Source organism: Dipodomys spectabilis, unplaced genomic scaffold (genome assembly GCF_019054845.1).
Source record: "Dipodomys spectabilis isolate Male_0828 unplaced genomic scaffold, ASM1905484v1 ptg000108l, whole genome shotgun sequence".
NCBI classification, from domain to species: Eukaryota; Metazoa; Chordata; class Mammalia; order Rodentia; family Heteromyidae; genus Dipodomys; species Dipodomys spectabilis.
In genome coordinates this window covers 11,350,177-11,375,805 of record NW_024870785.1, presented here as the reverse complement: position 1 = coordinate 11,375,805, position 25,629 = coordinate 11,350,177, and the positions used below count along the sequence as shown (strand labels likewise).

The 25,629-nt window shown below is 43.7% G+C and overlaps 1 protein-coding gene across 3 annotated transcripts in view; it reads left to right on the top strand.

The window, feature by feature from the left end:
* The first annotated feature begins 2,273 nt into the window (after positions 1–2,273).
* The window catches only part of Fam214a (family with sequence similarity 214 member A), a 72,422-nt gene continuing 49,066 nt past the window's right edge, over positions 2,274–25,629 (top strand). Inside the window, exons 1-2 of one of the 3 annotated variants that reach the window (XM_042687450.1) lie at positions 2,274–2,361; positions 14,100–14,217. In XM_042687450.1, coding sequence (XP_042543384.1) covers positions 14,202–14,217 — 16 coding nt within the window. In that variant the 5' untranslated portion in view covers positions 2,274–2,361; positions 14,100–14,201. Of the gene's footprint in view, positions 2,362–12,733; positions 12,784–13,508; positions 13,529–14,099; positions 14,218–25,629 lie in introns of those variants that run through there. The other 2 variants (XM_042687452.1, XM_042687453.1) reach the window with 2 other exon arrangements.

Sequence of the window (25,629 nt, the reverse complement as noted above, 5' to 3'; positions counted from 1 at the left end):
CTATTTGTTTGCTTTCTAAAAACCTAATTTCAGGCCATGCCCCAGTAGCTCATGCCTATAATCCTAGCTACTCAGGAGGCTGAGGTCTGAGAATCACTTTTCAAAGCCAGCCATGGCAGAAAAGTCTATGAAACACTGATTTCCACTTAGCCAGCAAAAAAGCCAGCAGTAGAGCAGTGGTTCAAGTGATTAAGCATTAGCCATGAGGGGCTTAGGTCTGGAGTTTGAGTCCCAGTACTAGCATACACACAAACCACAATCTCAGCCTGGTGTGGTGGTACATACCTATAATCCCAGCACCAGGGAGAATGATGGGGGAGAAGCATGATTTCAAAACCCACCTAGATTTCAGTTATCTGATCTCTGAACTGTAAGGCTCCTTAGTAAGTTCCTGCCATATTTCAGTAAACTGAAGAACAGTTGGAGCTGGGTGGCAGTGGCTCATGCCTATAATCCTGACTCAGGAGACTGAGATCTGAGGATCACTATTCAAAGCCACCTGGGCAGGAAAGTGCCTGAGATTAATCACTGAAAAGGCCAGAAGCCAGTTGTAACTCAAGAAATAAGAGCTTTAAATTTTTTTTGGGGGGGGGGGGGTCCGGTCATGGGGCCTGAACTCTGGGCCTGGGCGCTGTCCCTCAGCTCTTCAGCTCAAGGCTAGCGTTATACCACTTGAGCCACAGCGCCACCTCTGGCTTTTTTCTTTTTGCTTATGTGGTGCTGAGGAATCAAACTCATGCATGCAAGGCAAGCGCTCTACCGCTGAGCCACCTTCCCAGCCCCAAGGGATAAGAGCTTTAGCCTTGAACATAAAAGCTCAGGGACATAACTCAGGACTGGTACAAAAAAAAAAAAAAAAAGCAGGAAGAAGAATTGTTGGATGAATGTGAATGTTCTGTTTACAGATACAGCCAGTGTAGACGGCCTGAGGCAGAATTCATTGGTTTGTGTATGCCAGAGGACAATGAGGACACAGTTTGGTGGAATCCCATCTGGTAAGGGGGATGAGGTTTGCGAGGCTGGCTGAGTCAGAGCAGCAAGGGCCTTGTGAGTTCTAATACAGCATGGATTCTAGTAGGTGTGGAACTGCATGTGAGTAAAAGTCCAAGTTTCATCTATCTATCTATCTATCTATCTTGTGGAACTACATGTGAGTAAAAGTCCAAGTTTCATCTATCTATCTATCTATCTATCTATCTATCTATCTATCTATCTATCTATCTATCTATCTATGTAGTCAGTTGTGGAGCTTGAACTCTGAGCCTGGGTGCTGTCCCTCTGCTCAAGGCTCAAGGCCAGTGCTCTACCACAGAGCCACTTCCGGTTTTCTGGTGGTTTATTGGAGATAAGAGGCTCATGGACTTTCCTGCCCAGGCTGAATGTGAATTGTGATCCTCAGATCTCAGCCTCCTGAGTAGCTAGGATTACAGACCCGTGCCTGGGGGGGCCTGACTTTTGTTTTTTTAATCAGCACAACCAGGATTAGTTACCACCTCACTAGCTCTAGTTCTGAGTTCCATTGATGCCAATATCTGCCCATCCCCACAAATGTCAGGGTATAGGATTCAACATCATGCTGGGTACTGGCAGCTTACATCTGTGACCCTAGCTACACAGGAGGCTGAGATCTGAGGATCATGGTTCAAAGCCAGCCCGGGCAGGAAAGTCCATAAGACTCTTATCCCCAATTAACCACCAAAAAATGGGAAGTGGCGCTGTGGCTCAAGTGGTAGAGCGCTAGCCTTGAGCTGAAGAGCTGAGGGACAGCGCCCAGTCTAAGTTCAAGGCCCATGACTTACCAAAAAAAAATATATATATAATTCAGCATCATTGCCAGTGGCTCATACATGTCATCTCAGCTGCTCAGCAGGCTGAGATCTGAGGATCGAGGTTCAAAGCCAGCGTGGACAGGGGAGGACAGGAGACTCATCTCCGATGAACCACCAGAAAACTGGAAGTGGCACTGTGGCTCAGAATGGTAGAGCGCTAGCCTTGAGCAGAAAAGTTCAGGGCTAGCTCTCAGGCACTAAGTTCAAGCCCCAGGACCTACCCAAAAAACCCCAACACAACTAAATAAAACAAAAAACATCCTGAGAGCCAGGTCTTCACAACAGAACTACATAGGGTTAGTCAGGCTATCACAGTCCAAGAGCCTCCTCCACAAAGTCAGGGCTCCAGGAGGGCAAAGCTCTTTAATTAACTTCCCGTCCCTCCCAGGCTCCGCCCCCTGCCTTGCTCTAGTTACAACGGAGGCCACCTGACCTAGTCTCCTGTCTCCAGCTGCCAGGGCTTCAGTGAGCTGACTATGAGGACCTGAGTGGTACAGAAGGGACCTGGCTGGAGTGGGACATGACTGAGCAGGTATTGTGTCTTGGGAAAGGATGGAAAGGCGAGATGAGGGCTGAGAGATCTCAGATGGGAAAGGGATGGCAAAGAGGAAAGTGGTCCGTGAGGGGGTAAAATGGCTGTAGAGGACTACACCAAGGCGGGGATTAAATGGTTTTGTAGTCCAATAAGGAAAAGAAGAGAAAAAGAAAGAAAACGGCCAGATTCTATGTCAGTTGTTGTGAGTTTCAGAGTTGTGGTGGAAACTGGCCCAGAACCTCTTTTCTGGTGTGGCTTCCTGGTCAACTGTCTTGGTAGAGCTCTGGGCTTTAAGGGAATGAGGTGCTGTTTACTGTGCAATTAGAAATTTGTGTCAAATGTTTCTAGTCCTAGCTAGAAGGAAGGTTGGCTAGAGCCCCACTTAATCTTTCTTTCTTTGGTTCATTTTTTTTTTCATTTTGGCCTATTTACAAGTGTTCTAATTTCATATTCACTGTCATTTGTGATTTTCCCAGGATAATGCTACCCTATTTTCCCCTCCCTCCTTTCCTTTCCTTCCTTTCTTCCTTCCTTCTTTCCTTCCTCCTTCCTTCCTTCTTCCTTCCTTTCCTTTGGCTGATACTGGGGCTTAATTCAGGACCTAGGCACTGTCCCTGAGATTTTTGTTGTTGTTCAAGGCTGGTGCTCTACCACTTGAGTCACAGATCCACCTTCAGCATTTTTTGGTTGGCCATAAGAGTCTCAGGTACTTTCCTGCCTGGGCTGAATTTGAACCACAATACTCATGTCAGCCTCCTGAGTAGTTAGGATTACAGGCATGAGCCACTGGCACCTGGCTGGCCTCACGTTCTGGACAAGATGCCTGCCTAGCTACTTGGAGTTGAAGCTAAGGCAAGTGATATATGTGTATATTAAATGAAAGGCTTTGTTTTGGACTATAGAATCCAGGTTTTATTTTGAGTTGGGAGGAATTGCTCAAATGGGTCTGATTCTGGGAGTCAAATCACTCTGGCTTTTGGGATGACAAAAACCTAGGTGCCTTTCAGCAGACGAATGGATCAAGAAAATGTGATACATACACAATTATTCAGCCATAAAGAAGAATGAAACTATGTTGTTGATAGGGAAATGCATGGAACTGGAGATCATTATGTTAAGCAAAATAAGGCAGGTCAGGAAAGTCAATATCACTGTTTTCACTCATGAGGAATCTATATATAATACAAATGTCAATTTGGAGTCGTACTGGTGGCCCACACCTGTCATCTTAGCTACTCAGGAGGCTGAGATTTAAGGATCGCAGTTCAGAGGCAGCCTAGGCAGAAATGTCTTTGGGACTCTTAGCTCTAATTCACTACCAGAAAAGTCAGAAGTGGAGCTATGGCTTAAGTGGTAGAGTACTAACTTTAAGCAGAAAAACTTAAGGGTAGGCCCTGAATTCAAACCCCAGGACTGACACCAAAAAAAAAAAAGAAGAAAGAAAAGAAAAAGTAAATTTGGGGAAGATGAATACGAAAGGGACAAGGAAAGGAAATGGATTAGAGTTATGATTCTAGTAGTACAGTGCCAGCAGGAGTACAGTGGAGAAGGAGGTCTAGGCCTATATTGAGTTCAAGTCCTATATTGGCACACAAGTACATGCATGCACGTGCATGCGCGCATACATACAAGACAATGGCAGGTACACAATAAGGCGAAAAGGATTTAGGATGCTCTTTAGCAGGAAGACCCCACAAAGTTGATTTGGTTTCATACACTTAACGATGAGCAAGTGATATATCCTGGAGATCACACCCATGGAGTCCATTTCTCCCTAGTAAAGTGATCTCCCTCAAAGACAGTGTCTTCTCCTGCACAATCACACTGCCACCAGTGTGAAGGTGCCGAGAGGAAGGAGGAAGTAGAAACAGTTGATCTAGGTGTGGTGGTTCACTCCTGTAAGCCTAGCAATTCGGGAGGCTTGAGGTCTAGTGGATCATGATTAAAGGCTAGCACGAGGAAGTAAAGTCTTGAACATTTTGCTGATTAGCAAAATGCCAGGTTAGGGTCATGGCTCAAGCATTATTTGAGCAAATGGGAATCTCTTGAGTTCAAATGCTGGTACCACCACCAAAACCCCACAAAAACTCTAAAACTCATATCCAACAACAGGAAACAACAACAACACAAGAAAGACAGAAATCATTTTAAAAGTACTGCAGGTTTAGAGGCCAGCATTGTTTGGTTGCACTTCTGAGCCACTGGGCTTAAGCATAGGTTCATGTTTGTACAAGGCTGGGACAGGCTTATGCTAACAATGTATTTATGGAGTGCTTTTGTTTACAAAATCCTTCTATTTTAATTCTCCTTTTTATCCATCCAAGAATAACTTTCTTATTCTTTCAACTAAGTCAAGTGGCTGTTTGTTTTGGACTCCATTAAAACCAGGTTCCAAAGTTTTGCCATGGCTGGAATTTATACAATCACTACAATTCCTGTGACTTTCTCCAAGTTTATTTTTATTGTTCAGTGAATGATAGCATGCAAAAGGCTTGGTAGTTCATGCCTGTCATTTTTGCACTCAGGAGCATCCTGACTTGAGGCGTGGGCTCTGGCTTTAAAAAGAAAAGAAAAGAGACAAGGAATTGGAAAAAGGGACAGAAAAACAAATATAAAACTTGATCTTGTCCAGCTTTTTAGTCTTTCTGAGGTGTGAATGATGGTTTCTCTTAGTTCTGAGTTGCATTTTTTTGGATAAGTCATAAAAAGTTCTGTTGAACTTTCTTTTCTTTCTTTTTTTTTTTAAATTTTGACTAGGTGGATAGTTTCTTTTTCCAAGTTTCTATTTAAGTTTTTGGGGGACAGTTGTTTCTTGGGCTGGAGCTAAAAATCTAAGGCCTCTCATATAAAAAGCCTATTAGTTATACTGAGGTAGGCCCAACCCTATCCAGTTTTTGTTTGGACTGGTAAGACTCTTTTTTTTCTTTTTCTTTTGCCCCAGTCCTAGACGTATTTCCTGCACTTTTGTGCTCAAGGCTAGTGCTCTACCACTTGAACCCTAGCTCTACTTCTGGCTTTTCTGGGTAATTTATTAAAGATACTTTACTACATAAGCTAGCTTTGCACCTCAACCCTCAGATCTCTCTCCTGAGTAACTAGGATTATAGGCATGAGCCACTCCCAGCTCCCCCAATTTTTTTTTTGGTCAGTCATGGGTCTTGAACTCTGGGCTTGGGCACTGTCCCTGCACTCTTCAGCTCAAGGCCAGCGCTCTACCGCTTAAGCCACAGCTCCACTTCCGGTTTTCCTGTGGTTTATTGGAGATAAGAGTCTCACGAACTTTGCTGCCGGGGCTGGCTTTGAATCCCGATCCTCAGATCTCAGCCTCCTGAGTAGCTAGGATTACAGGCATGAGCCACCAGTGCCCGGCTTCCCCCAATGTTTTTTTTTTTTTTGATTGATCATGGGGCCTGAACTCTGGGCCTGGGCACTGTCCTTGAGCTCTTCAGCTCAAGGCAAGCGCTCTACCACTTGAGCTACAGCACTACTTCTGGTTTTCTGGTGGTAATTGGAGATAATAGTCTCACAGACTTTCTTGCCCAGGCTGGCTTTGAGCCATGATACACAGATCTCAACCTACTAGGATTACTGACACCCAGCTCAGAAGTCATTTATTTAATGGTGGGTCTACTTTGTCAGCTATATGTATTTTTTTTTTTTTTTGGGTCCTGTTGTGGGGCCTGAACTCTGGGCCTGGGTGCTGTCCCTCAGCTCTTCAGCTCAAGGCTAGGGCTCTACCACTTGAGCCACAGTGCCACTTCTGGCTTTTTTCTTTTTGCTGGGGAATCGAACCCAGGGCCTCATGCATTGCAAGGCAAGCGCTCTGCCACTGAGCCACCTTCCCAGCCCCAGCTATATGTATTGTAAATGCCTTTTTTTTTCTTTCTTGTATTGGTGTGGGGCTTGAACTTAGGGCCTGGCCAGAGTTCTGAGCGTTTGTACTCAAGGCTAGCACTCTACCAGTTGAGCCACAGCTCCACTTGGGGCTTTTTGGTAGTTGATTGGAGGTCAGAGTCTCACACACTTTCCTGCCTGGGCTGGCCTGCAATCAGGATCCTCAGATTTCAGCCTCTTGAGTAGCTAGGATTACAGGTATGTGGCACCAGTGCCTGGCTCATAAACGTTTTCTAGTCTGTGGGCTAGTAGGTGCATTTACCTACAAAGAAAAATGGTCTTGATTTGAGAAGACTGAGGAAAAAAGCTCTGAAGAGTGTTTCCTCATAGCCTTTCTTCTGAAGTAAAGAAGCGAGTCATGTTTAGTCTCAGGTCAATTATCCAAAAAGGTAATAATTTAGCTCAGTTCAACTCACCATTAATGCACCAGTAACATTCTCCAGGGATTCCAAGGTGTGTGAGGCAGCTTCTCCCCATGAGGTGTTACAATTGAGCAAGAAAGGCAAGTAGGTCAACCAAGACCTGCCATAGACCGCGTTCAGGAATGTCTTACAGGCTGTGGAGGAAAGATGGAGGAGAAATAACTTGGCCCAAAGACAAGGCATAGAAGATGGCATGTCTGGAAGATGGACCAAGACTTCTCCATGATTAGTTAGGCTTTGTAAGAGAAGAAACAGGAGGAACGAAAACCCAAAGGAAAGAAATGTAGCTGGACACTGGTGGCTCACACCTGTAATCCTAGCTACTCTAGAGCCTGAGATTTAAGGATCATGGTTTAAAACTAGCCCTGGCACGAAAGTCCATGAGACTCTTATCTCCAATAAGCTACCAGAAAACCGGAAGTGGCGCTGAGGCTCAAGTGGTAGGGTGCTAGCCTTGAGCTGAAGAGCTGAGGGACAGCACCCAAGCCCAGAGTTCAGGCCCCACGACTGAGTAAAAAAAAAAAAAAAAAAAAAAGGTTTATGAGGCTGCCAGTAGCTCACACTATAATCCTAGCTACTCAGGAGGCTGAGATCTGAGGACCACGGTTCAAAGCCAGCCTAAGCAGGAAAGTCTAAGAGTCTCATCTCCAATTAAGTACCCCCCAAAAGTTGGAAGTATAGGAGTAGCTCAAGAGGTAGAGCACTAGCTCGGAAACAGTACCCAAGTCCTGAGTTCCAACCCCAGGACTGGTACCATAACAAAAAGAAAAGGAAAAGCTTTGGTAGCCTCAATTGTATTCTCTCTCAAATCTTTAATCTTAGAGAGTTACAGACCGTGTGTGTGTGTGTGTGTGTGTGTGTGTGTGTGTGTGTGTGTGTGTGTGTCTTTCTGTCTGTCTGTCTGTGTCTGTGTGTGTTTGTGTGTGCCTGTCTTGGATCTTGAACTCAGGGCCTGGATATTATCTTTGACCTTTTTTCCTTAACGCTTAGAGTGATATCACTTGAGCCACAGCTCCATGTCTTACTTTTTAGGTGGTTATTTGGAGAAAAGAGTCTCATGGACTTTCTTGCCTGGGCTGGCTTGGAACTATAATTCTCAGATCTCAGTTTCTTGAGTACCTTGGATTACAGACATGAGCTACCAGCAGGCAGTAAGATGCAAGTCTTTTCAACTGCAACCTATTTAATTGAAGGCAACTAGAGAGACTTTTTGTAGCAGCTCTATAAACAACTAGATTAAGTCTCAGAGAGCAATTAAGAAGTTTCGTGTTTAGGGATTTGAGTATCTTGGCAAGAAAGCCTCTACGCATTTGAATGCTAGGATATAACTAACAGCATTTGCTGTCCCTTGATGCTCAAGAAAAATAATAGCTAAAGCATCTGAGACATTTCCCCCCCAGCTCTCTAGTCCCTTAGGCCATCCTATTTCCATGGGGAAAATCATTAATGTTCGTTAGTCTAAGAAGTGTAGCATTGGATTTTTTATTTTTATTTATGTATGTGTTTGTTTTTGCTTCATTCTTTAGTTACTGGCAGGGTCACTACAGAAAACATCAGTGTCAGTTCTCTGACATTTCAATTTCACCCCGCCGCAGATTCGATCAACTCCATTTTTCTTTATTCTACTTTAATGAATTGCTCATCTCTTTTATTTCCAATCCGATATCTTGGGCCATCCATGCCATTAGTCTTAAGTTTATCTTGTACTCAGAATGAGGAAGTGTTTTCAGTCTGTCTGTCTGTCTGTCTGTCTCTCTCTCTTCTCTCTCTCAGAATAAGGAAAAGTATTTTCAGCCTTAGTCTCTCTCTTGCTCTCTTTCTCGCTCTCTCTCGCTCTCACCCCAGAAAGTGTTTGGTATATCAAGTTTAGTGAATGCTGAATTGAATCAGACTTTTGTTAGACAGCAACGCCATTTTAGAAAGAAAAGATCAAGTGTGTTGAGTTTCAGGTAGAGAATTTTGCCTGTACAATTTTAAATAGGGAAGCAGCTTCTGATTCTTTTTCTTTCTGAAGCATGACAGTATGAAATTATGTACACTTACACAGCTGGCAGAGAAAGGAATCACGCCTGCAATTATGTTCATGCTGAATTGAACTTTGGGGTTCTGATAGAAGCAGCAGAAATTGGATTCACCAACAAGTATAATTTAGATTTCTCTCTAGTGCTTTCTTTATGTGCTACCTGTGAAGAATCTGGTCTCAATGATGAGTTTTCCTATTTGTGGAAAGGAGTTGTGAAAAGCATTTGTACATTGTTATAAACCTTTTTTTTTTTAGTGTTGATCTTGGGTATTGAACTCAGGCCTTGGGTATTGTCTTCCACTTTGGCTTTTTTGGTAGTTTAGTAGAGATAAGAGTCTTACAGTCTTTCTTGCCCAGGCTGGCTTTGAACTGTGATCCTCAGATCTCAGGCTCCTGAGTAGCTAGGATTATAGGCATGAGCCACTGTTGGAGACATAATTTCTTTTCTTTTCTTTTTTTTTTTGTCGGTCATGGGGCCTGAACTCTGGGCCTGGACGCTGTCCCTCAGCTCTTCAGCTCAAGGCTAGTGCTCTGCCACTTGAGCCATGGCACCACTTCTGGCTTTTTCTGCATATGTGGTGCTGAGGAATCGAACCCAGGGCCTCATGCATACAAGGCAAGCTCTCTACCACTGAGCCACCTTCCCAGCCCCCATAATTTCTTTTCTTAGTTTACCTTAGTTATACTGACTAGGGTAGGATTTCAGTGTTCCATTTCCACCCATACGTCTCCAGTACATTCCAGTCACCCTGATCCCTATTGTCACTCTCAAGAAAAATATCTGTACCAAGGTTCTCAAGGCTTTCACCATTTTGTGTTGTGTTTCAAGTATCAGTAGGAAACACTGAATCCTTCCTTGATGGGCTGAGGGAAAATGGCAGAAGCCTGGTGTCAGGAAGGTGCAGAGTTTGGTGAAAAACCACATTACAATCTACTGATAACTGACAATGGCTAAGACCTTACTGCTCCTGAGTCACAACCCTTGGGTGTGAATCCTGGCTCAGTTTGTTGCCTAAGTCTTTGACCTTGGGCAAATTATCTTCCCTTTTCCTGTTTATTTGGTTGTAAAGTTGGGCTAATAATACCTTCCAAGGATGTTGTGAGGGTTACACGTGCTTACTACTTAAGTGAGAAAATTTAGCTACTATTATTATCTCTGTGTCTGACCATTTGCTCTGTGGCATTTACATATAACCAATCAGCCAGAGACAATCTATTTAGAACTTAAGTTCCACAGTATTGAGTTTAAGCTCATATAAATCAACTTTAATTCCATATATACAATAATTTCTCAGGGTTTGGTTTTGTTTTCCCAGTTGTGGGGCCTGAACTCAGTCTGGGTACTGCCTAAGCACCTTGCTCAAGGCTAATGCTCTACCACTTTAATGTACAGCACCATTTCTGTTTTTTTTTTTCTGTTGGTTAAATGGAAATAAGAGTTTGACAGACTTTCATGCCCATGTTAGCTTTGAACCATAATCTTCAGCCTCCTGAGGAACTAGGATTACCAGCCCGTTGGCCTCAGATTTTAAGTTTTAGTTTCTCCATTTGAAAAGTTCACAATTCTTTTTTTTTGTCAGTTGTGGGGCTTGAACTCTGGGCCTGGGCGCTGTCCCTCAGCTCTTCAGCTCAAGGTGAGCACTCTACCACTTTGAGCCACAGTGCCACTTTTGGTTTTCTGGTGGTTAATTGGAGATAAGAGTCTCATGGACCTTCCTGCCCTGGCTGGCTTTGAACCGATATCCTCAGATCGTAGCCTCCTGAGTAGCTAGGATTACAGGCATGTGCCACCAGCACCTGGTTTCAGAATTTGTGTGTGTGTGTGTGTGTGTGTATTACTACTGTGGCTTGAACTCAGGGCCTCAAAGGTGGTCTTGCTTTGGCCTTTCACTAAAAGATGGTGCTCTACCACTTGAGCCACACCTTCTGGCTCTTTGCTGGTTAACTAGAGATAAGAGTTCCAGGGACTTTGCTGCCTAGGCTGACTTATAGCTGTGATCCTCAGATCTCAGCTTCCTAAATATCTAGGATTATAGGTATGAGCCACTGGTGCCCATCTCTTTATACATCTTGCAGACTGGGCAGAGAGTGAGGAGACAAATCACAAAACTTGCTGCTGTTCTTTTACAATAGCTGTTATCTGACCCCAGCTGGTGTGCTAAATTTAGGATTTTGGATTATCTATAACAGTTCTTTCTGTCTCCCATTACCAAGGTTAACAGAGAAGCAATTGCAGAACAAATGAAACTTTTGAAAAAACGATTTAACTCAGTTGCCCATCATATCAATATCATATCTATTGGAAATTAACATTTTAGCCATTGTACCAATCAAAGGAGGTTTTTTTGGTCATAAGTTTCATTAATTCCATGGTAGCACATTTCTTGTTATTCTTCCTGTTCTGATTTGATAAGGTTTTGAAGTTAAAATTATTAAGCACATGTATGCATGTTATTTTACTATACATAACTAAACATCTAAAAATGATTTTTTCACAATAAAAGTATTTAATCTACAGCAAAAAAATGGGGGACATTGACTGGAAGATATAAACAAGTGTTGAAATGTAATAATGAAATCTCCCTCTGTAAAACTAATGTAAGCGGATTTAAAAAGAAAAACAAAACCAAAAAAAAAAAAAACCCTCCCAGCAATTGCCAACAATGCTTTACAAAAACTTTTCTGATACAACTTTAGAAACGGAAGAATACAAAGAATTCGGTTCAAAAATTACTTTTAGGCCTGGGCTAGCTCTTTCCTGTTGTGATTCTTGTATGCAAAATTCTTTCTTTTCTCATGAAACCATAACCTTGAACATTCGTACTTGTTTCCTTTTGGGGTTCACACCCTCCCGGAGTTCTTTGTCTATAAACTAAGTAGCTAATAGCTGCAGCCCTAGTTAGGGTTGCTTTTTTTAGGTACAGCAGATTCTTGACATCTGTTTGTGTTTAAGTGATGACACAACATCACAACACCCGAAATGTCATCATGGCACATTGTTATAGCACAACAACAAAATTACAGCTCCCCAACAATAACACAGTGTCAGGAGTGTCCTCTTGCTCATGAGTCAGTGTTTTAGAAGTGAGGAGCTATTTTTAGCACCGCCAGTGCTTCCGAAGCCTGAGTCCCCGAAGTCCTGAGTCCTAGTGATGATGCGTGACCCCACAGAACCGAGTTTGCACCATGCATGGCACACACCTGGTGCTCAATCACTGCCCCGCGCCCGCATCCGGAGTGCAGGAGGTGGAGGTGGGGCTGGTGGTGGTGGTGGAGGAGGAAGAGGAGGAGGAGGAGGAAGAAGAATGAGGAGGAGGAGGAGGAAAGGAAGGAGGGAAGGGAGCGCAGAGACTATAATCCTTTCCATCTGGGGTAGGCCCTCGGATGACTTCCCCTGCGTCCTAATATCACAGTTCCAATTCCTTGGGGCAGATGCGCGCCTTATTAGTTGGCAGCAGGTGAATGGGGTCCTTAGAGACCCTCCCCACCCACCCACCCACTCCATCATCTCTTGGGCCTGGGAGATAGAGAGGGATGAGCGCTTCCACCCTCTCCAGTGATTGGCCATCCCGGCCGTCGGGATGTGCATTTGCACCCAGAACCATCCCTCCCCCCCAACCCCCCCCAGCAGCAGCGGCAGTAGCGAAGCTACAGACCCATCCCTTCCTGGGGCGCTGGGTGGAGGGGGGGGGGGGGAGGCGAGGGGGAAGGAGTGCGCGTGCGCGGCGTCGTTGCCGTGACAACGGGGCGCCCGCGCCGCGGTGGCTGCCGGGAAGGAAGTGACGAGAGGTGGGTTGGCTGTTGTTGGGACACGTGACCCGGGTAGTGTTTTGACAGGGCAAACAGCGAAAGGGAGGAAAAAAAAAAAAAAAAGAAAAAGAAAAGAACCGGGCGAGTGAGGGAGCGAGCGAGAACAGAGAGAGCGAGCTGGGCGGGCGGGCGAGTGAGCGCGGAGCTGGCCGCGACGCGGGGGCGACGCGGGGCGCCGGGCGGGCGAGGCCCGGGGGGGGGCGCCGCGGGGCCGGGCGACGCGGGGCGCGGGGCCGAGCGCGGGGCGCGCAGCCTGGCCGGCGGGCTGAGGTGAGGGGTGGACGGTCTCAGGGGCGCCGGGGTCCCCCTCTCCCGACCCCGGTGGGGCGCGCGGGGGGGGGGGGTGGTGGTCTCTGCACGCCACGGTCCCCTCTTTCCGGCCGGGGGTCTGGTGAGGTGGAAGTGTGAGGTGAGGGGCTGGGTGACGACGGAGCGGTAAGTTCCCTGAGGAGAAGGACGGACGGACGGACAGACTAACGAGAGAGTCGGCTGGGGTGAAGGAGAGGCTAGAAGGAACAGGGCCGGACCCCCATCTCCACCCCACACCCCCCCCCCCTCAGCCCGAACGCCCTGGGAATCACTCGGGGGCTGGCTGGGAGAAGGTCAGCTCGGAGCGGTGAGACTGGAGGAAATCGGGGTGTGTGTGTGTGTGTGTAGGGGGGAGTTCGTCAAAGAAAGTGTCTGCTCTCCCCCCCCCCCCCCATCCTCCGTCTGGAAAATACTTTTTCCTCGTAGAGCACCCTCAGGCCCGGCCACGTAGGACTTGGGGTGTATGTGTGTGTGTGTGTGTGTGTGTGTGTTGGGGGGCGACCCAGGACAGCCCGGCTAGAGTTCGTTTGCGGCGGGGGCGGGGCGGGGCGCGAGGAGCTGGGGGAGTCGGGTGTCTTCTTCCTCCCCCCCCCCTCCCTCCCCTCTACTCCTCCCCCCCCCCCCACTCCTCCCGGATCGGTTGTGTCAGCTTGGCCGGGGTGGCAGCCGGCAGGCAGGCTGTATAGCCAGAGGGGTGATTACCCAGGTGAGGCCTGGCCGGGCCCGGGTGGGTGGAGTGGAAGGGAAGAAGCGCTTTTCTGAGGGAAGGAGGGCAACGAGGGGGTTGGCGTTGGTATCTGCGCACAGATACCAGGTAGAAGACTTCTGATCGGAGGTGGCCCTGACGGAGCTGCCCACTATATACCCTGAGGCAGATTCCCTCCCCCCTCCCCATTATTTAAACATTTTTTTTTTTTTAAATCAAAGAGGGATTCGTTTGTGTTGTTTGATTCTTCCTTGTCTTGCTGGTACCTCTAGGTTATAAATAGATCTTGCTGTTTTGGTTCCCAGACACTGTGTCAGAGAGGGACACCTTGGCCTGGAGAGCAAGAGGGGCGGGGCAGATGGGGGTGCTCGATCTAGAGGAAATGGAGGGGGGGGGGCGGGGAGGGAGTGACAGTACAGCGTTTTACTTTGTGCAGGCCTGTCACCGCAGTTTGTTCCAGGAAAGAAGCCTAACTTCACAGTTTTCTTGCGAGATCCGGGCCCTGGGGGAGAGGGGGGTATGTTAGAGCGGGATCAGATTTATTTGATTTCGATTTTTTTTTTTTAAATAGCATTTTGGAAAGGAATCAGAAGCCGTTGAATCAGCGGTGAGCCTGTTGAAAAAAACCCACACCTGGATTTCACAGCACTTGGGGTAGAAATTGGATGTGAAAATGAAGCCAGACCGAGGTAAACAAGTTAAAGGAGGGCTTTGTTGTGTTGTATTTTGTTGTGTGTGTGCGCGCCCGCGCGTGCCTGTGCCGCCTCTTCCAAGTTGTGACCCTTAATTCTGCCATCAAGATCAACGATTTCTGTAACATATGATTATCTGTTTGGGTGACAGATTCCAGCTGGTTAGAGAAAAGAGGACATATGGAAGAGAGCTAGGCCGGAGGTGGGAGGACCGTCTTGGTCAGAAGGGCTGGTGAAGCACTAGTTTGAGAGAGAATTGGGTGTGTGTCAAAATGAAGTTGTCAAGATGAGCATGTTACCAAATGTTTGGTATTATATTCCAGTTGCAGGTATTCATTTTTAGGCAAAGTCAGTTGAACTTCAGAGAAGTTGACAAACTTTTTAAACTTGAGAGTTAGAACTTGATCGAGAAAACATTGTGTGAGGAGACAATCATCATTACTACTTTTGTTAGCTAACTTTATTTATTTATTTACTTATTTATTGTCAGTCCTGGAGCTTGAAGTCAGGGTCTAGGCACTTTCTTTGAGCCTCCCTGTGCTCACGGCTAGCACTCTACCACTTGAGCCACAGCGATACTTCTGGCTTTTTCTGTTGATGTGGTACTGAGGAATCGAACCCAGGGCTTCATGCATGCTAGGCAGTCTACCACTAAGTCACATTCCCAGCCCTTGTTAGCTAACTTTTGTGCTTAAGCAAACTCCACATGCCTTAACTATATGGACAGCTGGGCTACCAAAATCCTTAGTGTTAATAGGCAAATCGTCTGTTCTTTTCCTTTTCCTTCCCTCTTCCCTCCTCTTCCTCCTCTCCCCTCCCTTCCTCTCCTTTTTCCTTTTTGTGCCAGTACTGGGGCTTGCACTCAGGGCCTGGGCACTGCGTCTTAGCTTTTTCAGTCAAGGATGGGGCTCTATCATTTGAGTCATTTCCTAAAATATATATCTTTGGTCATAGTATCCAATAAAAATGCATTAGAAAAAATTGGAGAAAACCATATTTTTAAAAATTTTATTAAGTAGTTGTACAAAGAAGTTACAATTCCATAAATCAGGTTATTAATACAATGCTTTTTTTTTTTAAGTAGTGGGGCTTGAACTTGGCTTAGTGCTCAAGGCTAGTGCTCTACCACTTGATCCATAGTGCCACTCCCGGTTTTCTGTTGGCTTATTGGAGATAAGAGTCTCATGGACTTTACTGCTTGTGCTGGTTTTGAACTGTGAGCCTCAGATCTAGGCCTCCTCAGTAGCTAGGATTACAGGTGTGAGCACCAGCACCCAGCTAGTACAGTGCATTTTGATCAATGTCATCTCTTCAATAGTTTTACTCCATCCTCTCCATCCCATCCCCATCCCAACCCTTGTGTTACATAGTTCAGTTTTTGTTGTTGTTGTTGGTCCTGGGTTTCTGGACTTTGAACTCTGGCTCTGGGCTTTGAACTCTGCGTCTGGGCACTGTCCCCTAAGCTCCTTTTTGCTCCTTTAGCACTCTACTACTGGAGCTACAGCACCACTTCTGGCTTTTTCTGTGATTAATTGGAGATAAGAGTCACAGACTTTCCTGCCAACATAGTTCAATTTTGATGTAATGTACATAATGATTGTATCTGCTTACCTTTCCTCCACCTCTCCCTCATTGAGAAAATCATATTTAATTTAGTGGTTTCAATTAGTTTTAAGTGTTTAGCTCTTAATGTTAGGTTACAGTGATATAGACATAGGAAGAATCAGCAAATACATTGCTATTGAGCAGGTTACTTGTGTACATGTTAAATTTGGATTTTAGATTACATCAGTTACTTTGGAAAAATAGCACCAGGTCAGAAATTTCATCTCAGAATAAAAAAGCAAATAAACTCAGTCACTGTTTGTTTTGGATTGTTGTTAAGAGTTGCTTTAAAGTCAGAGCAGTTTAAAAAGCAGCATTGAAGTAGCAGGTTGGTTTTTTTTTTGTTTTTTTTTTTGTGTTTTTGTCGGTCATGGAGCTTGAACTCGGCCTGAATGCTGTCCCTTGATTCTTCAGTTCAAGGCTAGTGGTTTATCACATGAGCCACAGCGCCACTTCTGGTTTTCTGAGTGGTCTATTGGAGATAAGTCTCATGGACTTTCCTGCCTAGGCTGGCTTTGAACAGCAATCCTCAGATCTCAGCCTCCTGAGCAGCTAGGATTACATGCGTGAGTCACTGGCACCCGGCCTGAAGTGGCAGTTTTAAAATGGTATATTAGCTCCTTCAGTTAAAACTAGTACTAAACACTATAATATATATATATATATGTATTTATATATATTTCTGAGTTATCAGTATTACTCAGAAAATAAGTTTTTTCATCAAGATTTTCAAATCAGTGACTTTGCTAATGTAAAATTTCAACTTCCTTAACATTTTCAGATAAAGATGTTAGCATTTAAAATTGTGATTATTTAAAAATAATAGCCTTTAAGTTCATGGCTCTTTTTCATTTTTCTTTTGGATCATTATCTATAATAATTCACATATGTTTAGCAGACTAGTATAAAAATATTGATGACTTTTTCAATAGTCTTCCAATACTCGTGTGTGCAATACAACTCTGCATTTCTGTTCCATTTCACTCTTTTCATTACAGTCCCAACCTCTTGAATTTATTTATTGATCACTGATCATGATGATTGGCAGTTTGAAAAGTGTAAGTTGTGAGAAACACTTAGAAATACTAATACTTCCATTTTTTTTCATTAGTGTCTAATGAACTAATATATGATTGATTTTCTAGATATACTAATGACTCTTTAAGTGCCAAAAATATTGCCACTTGTCATCCAGATATATGGACTGTTTTCCAACATATTAATTCTTCCTTGTACTTTTTTTTTAAGTGTACAGAATCAGTATGTAGCCTTTCATTGGTATTAAAGAGACACTGCTGTAAATTGTAACTTCATGCTGGAGTTTGCGCATTCTAGGCAATATCACTTGAGCAACATCTTCATCCCGCCTCTTGTCCTCTTTTTTTTTTGGTCAACATTGAACTTAGGACTTTGCACTTCAAAGGAGGCGCTCTCCTGCTTGAATCATGCTCTTGCCCTGCTTTAGTTATTAGCCCTGCTTTAGTTATTTTTGATACCGGGCCTTACTTTTTTCCTAGGTTAGCCTGGCCAGCAGTCCTCCTATTTGTGCTTCCCAGTACAGCTGAGATAATACTGTAATTGTGTTTCTCCTAAGTTTGGGATGCCAGACACACACTACCACACTCAGCCACTGGTTGAAATGGAGTCTCACTAACTTTTGCTCAGGCTGATGTTGAATCTTCTAATTTCTGTTTTCTAAGTAGCTAGGTCTATAAACATGAGCTACCCAAATAAATTTAAACTTCACAGAAATTTTATAATTCTGTGGGTACATAATTCAGCAGAAATTTGTTTTGAGAGAGAAATTGTATTAATCATAGTTATGTTTTGTTTTGTTTTTGTTGGCTATGGGGCTTGAACTCAGGGATGGGCCCCCTGAGGTCTTTTTGTTCAAGGCTAGTGCTCTATCGCATTGAGCCACAGCTTCACTTCTAGTTTTCTGGAGGCTAATTGGAGATAAGAGTTTCACAGACTTTCCTGCCTAGCCTGGCTTCGAACTGCAGTCTTCAAATCTCAGCCTCCTGAATAGCTAGAATTACAGGTATGAGCCACCTACCCCAGGCTAAGATTACATTTTTTAGGGTTGAGTTTAGCTCGGTAGTGGAGTGCATGTTTAGCATGTATAAAGCCATACCAAACACAGAGACACAGACACATACACATACACACTCTGAGATAGACTTTCCAAAGAGTTTAGTATTCACAGAAGTGAACTATTATCTCTTTGGTTTATTAAAATATAAACAGGCATGAATAGGTTTAGGAACAAAGACCATATTCTTTTTTTCTTTTTCTTTTTTTTTGCCAGTTGTGGGTCCTGAACTCTGGGCCTAGGTGCTGTCCCTCAGCTCTTCAGCTCAAGGCTAGCGCTCTACCACTTGTGCCACAGCACCACTTCCGGCTTTTTTCTTTTTTCTTATGTGGTGCTGAGGAATCGAACCCAGGGCCTCATGCATGCAAGGCAAGCGCTCTGCCACTGAGCTACCTTCCCTGCCCATCAAGTAAAACATTTGTACAGGCAGGCTATTAGTACTATGTTCAGTAGTAATGTACGTTAGTTTACATGGAGGGTATTCATTGGTTAATCTTTTTTTTTTTTTCTTATGCCAGTTCTGGGACTTGAACTCAGGGCCTGTATGCTGTCCATGAGCTTTGCTGTCCCTGAGTTTTCGTGATAATGGCTAGTAGAGTTCTACTTCTTGAGCCACAATTTCGCTTATGGCTTTTTGGTGATAATTAGAGGTAAGACTCTCATGGACTTTCCTGCCCAAGTTGACTTTGAACCATGATCCTCAGATGTCAGCCTACAGAGCAGTTAGGATTACAGGCATGAGCCACCAGTGCCTGACTAGGAGTCTTTAATAATATTATTAGTGCAGGCTTTAGATTGAAACCTGTGTTTATATACTTGATCCATTACTTGCCTGTTGTGTAATCTTTACTACTTTTAAACTCAAGCCAACTCTTCCTGCAGCCTGATGCTCAGATCTGAGGATTGTGGTGTGAAGCAGGAAAGTTCTTGAGAGTCTTATTTTCAATTATCACCAGAAAGCCATAAGTGGAACTGTGGTTTGAATAGTAGAGAGTCAGCTTTGAAAAAAAAAGCTAAGGGACAGCAGCAGGCCCTGAGTTCAGGCTACAGTACAGGCATACAACAAACAGAAACCATCAGTGCAAAACCTGTTATATAAGCAAAAACGCAGACAAGATGATTTATTTATTGACTGGTTGATTAAAACTGAGAGGAATGAAATCTTCCTCTCCCTCTTTGATTATGTAACATAGTTTGGCATTGGCCTTAGTATTAGCAATCCTGTTAACCTTAAATGATTCCTTTCACAATACCTGATAAGAGAAAAGAAGCGATAAGAAAATTATATGCATTGCTTACTTAAGAAAAGTTCATTGGTGGGCTGGGAAGGTGGCTCAGTGGTAGAGCGCTTGCCTTGCATGCCAGAGGCCCTGGGTTCGATTCCTCAGCACCACATAAGCAGAAAAAGAAAAAAAAAGCCGGAAGTGGCGCTGTGGCTCAAGTGGTAGAGTGCTAGCCTTGAGCTGAAGAGCTGAGGGACAGAGCCCAGGCCCAGAGTTCAGGCCCCACGACCGGACCAAAAAAAAAAAGAAAAGTTCATTGGTATCCTGTAAATCAGACACAACAGAAAAGACAGATGTTGCAAGATTCAAAGTTGGCTGGATTGAATAAAATAATCTTGTGCTAAATTCCCCGGTGGAATAGTGGTAGTTCTAGTAATGCTATGTGTTGTGTATACTGTGTCCTTCACACGGTTCCAGGTGTTTATATCAAGCTCATCTGATCCTCACCTTTAGCTTGGAAGTAAATGCTGTGCCCTCTACGTGCAACTATGTCACAGAGAGAATTATGGTTTCTTTTCTTTTTTTCTTTTTCTTTTTTTTTGCCAGTCCTGGGAATTGAACTCAGGGCATTGGCACTGTCCCTGAGCCTGTTTGTGCTCAAGGCTAGCACTCTGTAGCTTAGATACAATGCTGTCTGATGTTTTCTGAGATACTCTTTCCCTGCTTGGGCTGGCTTTGAACCATGGTCTTCATATCTCATCTCCTGAGTGGCTAGGATTATAGACATGAGCCACCAGCGCCCAGCAAATTTCATTTTCTTACACAGGTTTATTCAGATAATAAAAAGCCAAGACTGAATTTGAAGCAAGTTCAAGTATAAGCTCTCAACTTCCTCAGGGTTGGCAGGAATTTATATTGGAATGTCCTAAGAAGTTGTGAAAGTAGTCTTGAGGAGAACTGAAGACAGACTATTGGAGTATTGGGATCTTAGAAAGCTCCTTACCCTCTATTTGCTTGGTGTTTTTCATCTTTTCAGCAGGGGATGTAATAGTACTTTGGCTTAGGGTGCTTTTAAGCATTAAATAAATTGATATATGTAATGTGCTTAGGACCATGGCTGGCACTTAGTAAGCATGCAAATGTGAGCTGCTATTGTTATGTTTGGACATTTTCTAAACAAGAAGCCAATCATTTAGGAAAAGCTGAGGAGATCCACACAAAAGGGCTAATTCAGCTGCATGCTTTCTATAGTGGCTGTGATCTCAAGTTAAAAGCTGGCTTCTGTGGGACTATCATCCAGTTATGTTGATGAGTCTGGACACATCAGTTGCTGTCAAATAATTGCTGGCCTGGTATAGCTTCTGCGATTCAGATATAAAGGGGTTGATGGAGAGGTACCGTGTCTGTATTTTTGCCTGTCAGCCAGTATGAAGGAAATGACTTAGTGGGCTGAATGAACACTGTCATTTTCTTAAAGAATGGGAAAACCAGATAATTGGAAGGTAGAATTGAGAGCCTAATGTGTTTAGAGGGAGAATGAGTTAACATATGATTTATCATCAAAAAGTTAAAATACTGAGAGCTGAGCATTTTACATTGTGAACAAATATAGAAAAATATATTAGTTTAAACAGAAAGTATTTATTTTGCTCTTTTCATTGTTTCCTTATTTTCTTTCCTTTTGAGGACTAAGGATTTTTTGTTTGTATTTTTTTATTATTTATTTTTATTTTTTATATTTTGGGTCTGGTTGTGGGGCCTGAACTCCGGGCTTGGGCGTTGTCCCTCAGCTCTTCAGCTTAAGGCTAGCACTCTACCACTTGAGCCACAGCACCACTTCCGGCTTTTTTCTTTTTGCTTATGTGGTGCTGGGGAATCGAACCTAGGGCCTCATGCATGCACGGCAAGCGCTGTACCATTGAGCCACCCTCCCAGCCCCTGTTTGTATTTTTTTGTTTTGTGTTTTTCTGTTTTCTGTTTTTTTTTTTTTTTGTCTGTGCCAGTACTGGGGCTTGAACTCAGGCTCTGGGCTCTGTTCCTTCACTTAATCGCTCATTGTCATTTGAGCTACAACTCCACTTCTGGCTTTTTTCTGGCTAATTGAAAATAAGTGGGTCAGACTTTCCTGCCTGGGCTGGCTTCTAAAGTCTGTGATCTTTAGATCTCAGACACCTGAGTATCCAGTAAATAGCCATCTGTGCCCAGCTTTTTCAGAGTGCTGTTGCTGAGCTTCAAGATGGATAATTTACCAAAGAATTTTGTAAGCTGTAGAATGCTGTGTAAATGTTGCCTAATTTCCCTTAGGGATAAGATCATCTGTACAGATGAGGTTAGGGACAGGTGTTCCCCTGTATAATCAGCTAATCTTAGTTGATTGAGGCCACTCTGTCCTTATATCTACACTATGAAATTTTCTCTCTTTTCTTTCTCTCTCTCTTTCCTTCCTTCCTTCTTTCCTTCCTTCCTACCTTCCTTCCTTCCTTCCTTCCTTCCTTCCTTCCTTCCTTCCTTCCTTCCTTCCTTCCTTCCTTCCCCTTCCTTCCTTCCTTCCTTTCTTTCATGGGGTTGGTCATGGGGCTTGAATTCTGGGCCTGGACATTGTCCCTGAGCTCTTCACCTTGATGCTAGCACTCTACTACTTTGAGCCACAGCTACACTTCTGGTTTTCTGATGGTTAAGTGGAGATCAGAGTCTCACAGACTTTCCTGCTGGGGCTGGCTTCAAACTGTGATCCTTAGATTTCAGCCTCCTGAGTAGCTAGGATTATAGGCATGAGCCACTGGTTGGCCTGGCAAATTTTCATTATTTTAAAAATAAGATTCTCATTCTTTTGACTGAAGCCATATGAAATAGCAATTCTGTTGGGTTAGTAAATGTATATTTAAGTAGCATATTTTTTAAGCAGCATTGAGATTGAGACTTTTATCTTGGTTAGCTCTAATGGTTCCTATCAGGAGGCTGGGAAGGTGGCACAGTGGTAGAGTGCATGCATGAGGCCCTGGGTTCCATTCCTCAGCACCACATAAGCAGAAAAAGCCAGAAGTGGTGCTGTGGCTCAAGTGGTACAGTGCTAGCCTTGAGCTGAAGAGCTGAGGAACAGCACCCAGGCCCAGAGTTCAGGCCCTACAACCGACCAAAAAAAAAAAAAAAAAAGGTTCCTTTCTGGAATGTTACACTGTAAAAATTTGTTAGCCTTAAAGCTTTAAGGATCAAACTTAATTTGAAATTGAAACTTTAGTACTGGGGCTGGGAATATGGCTTAGTGGTAGAGTGCTTGCTTAGCATGCATGAAACCCTGGGTTCGATTCCTCAGTACCACATAAACAGAAAAGGTTGGAAGTGGTGCTATGGCTTAGCATGCATGAAACCCTGGGTTCAATTCCTCAGTACCACATAAACAGAAAAGGCTGGAAGTGGTGCTATGGCTCAGCTAGCCTTGAGCCAACGAAACTCATGGACAGTGCCCAGGTCCTGAGTTCAAGCCCAAGGACTAGCAAAAACAAAAAACACCAACCCCCCTCCCCCCCCCCAAAAAAAAAACACTTTAGTACTTAGCAGACAAATGGCCTAGAGAGATGTACATGGCCTATAACAGTAAATGGAAAAAAAAAAACAGTAAATGAGAGGGTGGGTTGGATTGGTGGGTGGGTACAGAGGGACAGACATAGGAATTTTGTTTTCAGTTTTTATTTATTTTTTATTTTTTTATTTTTTTGGGTCTGGTCGTGGGGCCTGAACTCTGGGCCTGGGCGCTGTCCCTCAGCTCTTCAGCTCAAGACTAGCGCTCTACCACTTGAGCAACAGCGCCACTTCCGGCTTTTTTCTTATGTGGTGCTGAGGAATCGAACCCAGGGCCTCAGGCATGCAAGGCAAGCGCTCTACCACTGAGCCACCTTCCCAGCCCCTCAGTTTTTATTTTTTATAATTGGAGAGGAAGTTGCAGACATGGTGCAGGACCCTTAAACTCCTATGTAATGCCAAAACATGTCTACTGGAACTGGCTTCCACTCTGAGCCTTCACATTTGATGTCTCCTCTTGGAATACAAATTGCATGGATGGCTTTTTAAATTGCATTCGACTTTCCACCCAATTTACACCTCCTCAAAGACAGTTTCTTCAACTATCCTATCCGAGTACAGCTCTTTTATCCTGTCTTTGTTGTGCATGCCATCTTCATAGTCACATTCTGGCAGCTTTACCTGTTTTTCTATACTTTCCTCTCTTAATAAGCGTGTAAGCTTTACCAGGGCAGGGCCTCCATCATGTTGGCCCATGTCTCTGTTTCTTCATGCACGCACTGGTGCCTATCATTTAGTGACTGCCCAATAAGTATTTTAGTGTGGAGTAATTTCCTCTGTTGACTCATCAGTGTTTCAGCATCTTATAATTTAGTATAAAAACAGAAACATTATGTATATCCTAGGTCGGTACAAGTCAGTTTTGCTGTGTAATGAATTTGGATTTTTGTGGTATATTTGTTTTCTATAAATAAATAAATAAATATTCTCAACAGTAATATCCTAAATGGATAGACCTACCTTCACCTCTTTCAACTCTTCAACTCTTTGTTGAAATCTCACTAATAAAAGTTATGGCTAACTAGATGTAGTGTGTGTTATTTTAACATAATAAATGTATAATTCGAAAAAAAGCATGGCTGATTTTGTGTACATGATTATTGGGCTACATTTTTTTCTTTTCATCCAGTAGGATTTACTGCCAAACTTTCCTTATGATAATAGTTTTGAGATAATAGTTTTATTCCACTGCCCTCTTAAAACTGTAACACAGGAAAGATGAAAAGTATAACGTAAGACATTCACTGAATGAATGGTAAAAGTCCAGTTTTTCTTGTAGGTCTATCAGTCATAACTCCTTTATAAATACTATCAGATGTGTGAATCCTTACAGTGGTGACATACTAGCTACTCAGGAGAAGTGGGGTAAGGAGCATACATTTGCCTTTGAGAAAGTATTATTTTGTTGATCTGTGTTGATGTCTTGGGCATGCCTCTGTAGTCCAGGAGCCTGGTTCAAACCCTAGCCTGTGCTTTGTAACTTACTTTGCAGAGTTTGGTTGTCTACCAAGATGCTCTGAGTGGTTAACAATGGAACAAAAAAAAGTGCTTGAGTTACATAGTGGTACCGATTAAATTCCACTATGAAGAACTCAAGACATGAAATAGCTTTTGCTATTCTGAAATTCCTCTCAAAATCATTGTGCTGGAAAGGTTGGATTCAGAGTTAGAAAGGGTCCTTCAAGAGTATGATTTGAGTCTCATTCATTCTTAAGAGTTGAGAGAACAAGGCATAGAGACAAGGTTAAGGCATAGAGACAAGGAGTAACCTGTCTCACAACAAATGCTGAACTCAAATTTCCTACTTGTCCATTATTTACTATACTGCCTGTAGCCCCAGTTTTAAAGCATGTTTTAGTGATCATATGAGGTAAGCTCTATAAAGTCCTTAGAATAGTATTTGATTCTCAATAAATATTCAATAAATACTGATCTATTGCTATTGTTAATTATATTCGCTTTTCTGTAATAAGTGAGATAAGCATATGATCCAAACCTGCCAAGTCATAAAAGAGAGAATGAGGGCTGGGAGAAGCCCCTTTTGCTTAGGATGGTTAGGTAAGACTTCTGAGCAAATGAACAGAGGACCTGAGGAGCCAGCAGTGTCAGGAGTGAGGGAAGGAATGTTCCAGGGTAAGGGAGTATTAGGTACAAAGGTCCCAAGTTTAGAAAGAGTCTGGCATCCTCTAGAAATTGAAAGGCCAAACATCTAACACAATTTGTGTTTCCTTCATTTCCTCTCTTTAGACTGTGTCCTCCACTGCATTATTTGTTCTCCAAGGGCAGGAAACTCATCTGTCTTCTCTGTTGTATTCCTCACCCTGTCATAGCACTCGACACAACCCCTACCCCCCACAACACATTCAGTGACTATTACTTGCTTAATAACTACTAGTGCTTTGTGGATGAGGATTTCACTGCTAGGATGCAGTAAGTTGTGTGACATACTTTTTCTTTTCTAATCAAAAAGCTATTTTAAAATATTGACATGTGGGGGCTGGGAAGGTGGCTCAGTGGTAGAGCACATGTCTTGCATGCCAGAGGCCCTGGGTTCGATTCCTCAGCACCACATAAGCAAAAAAGAAAAAAGCCGGAAGTGGCACTGTGGCTCAATTGGTAGAGAGCTAGCCTTGAGCTGAAGAGCTGAGGGACAGTGCCCAGGCCCAGAGTTCAGGCCCCATGACCGGACCCAAATAAATAAATAAAATAAAATATTGACATGTGGAGCTGGGAATGTGAGAGCTCAGAGACAGTGCCCAGGCCCAGCGTGCAAGCCCTACGATTGGCCCCCTCAAAAAAATTGATTTTGTAATTAAAGTATTTAAGATGATTTCACAAAATAAAATTCATACAATGATAGGAATAGTGTAAGTTAAAGCATACTGAGAAGGATCATTTCTTATACCTGTT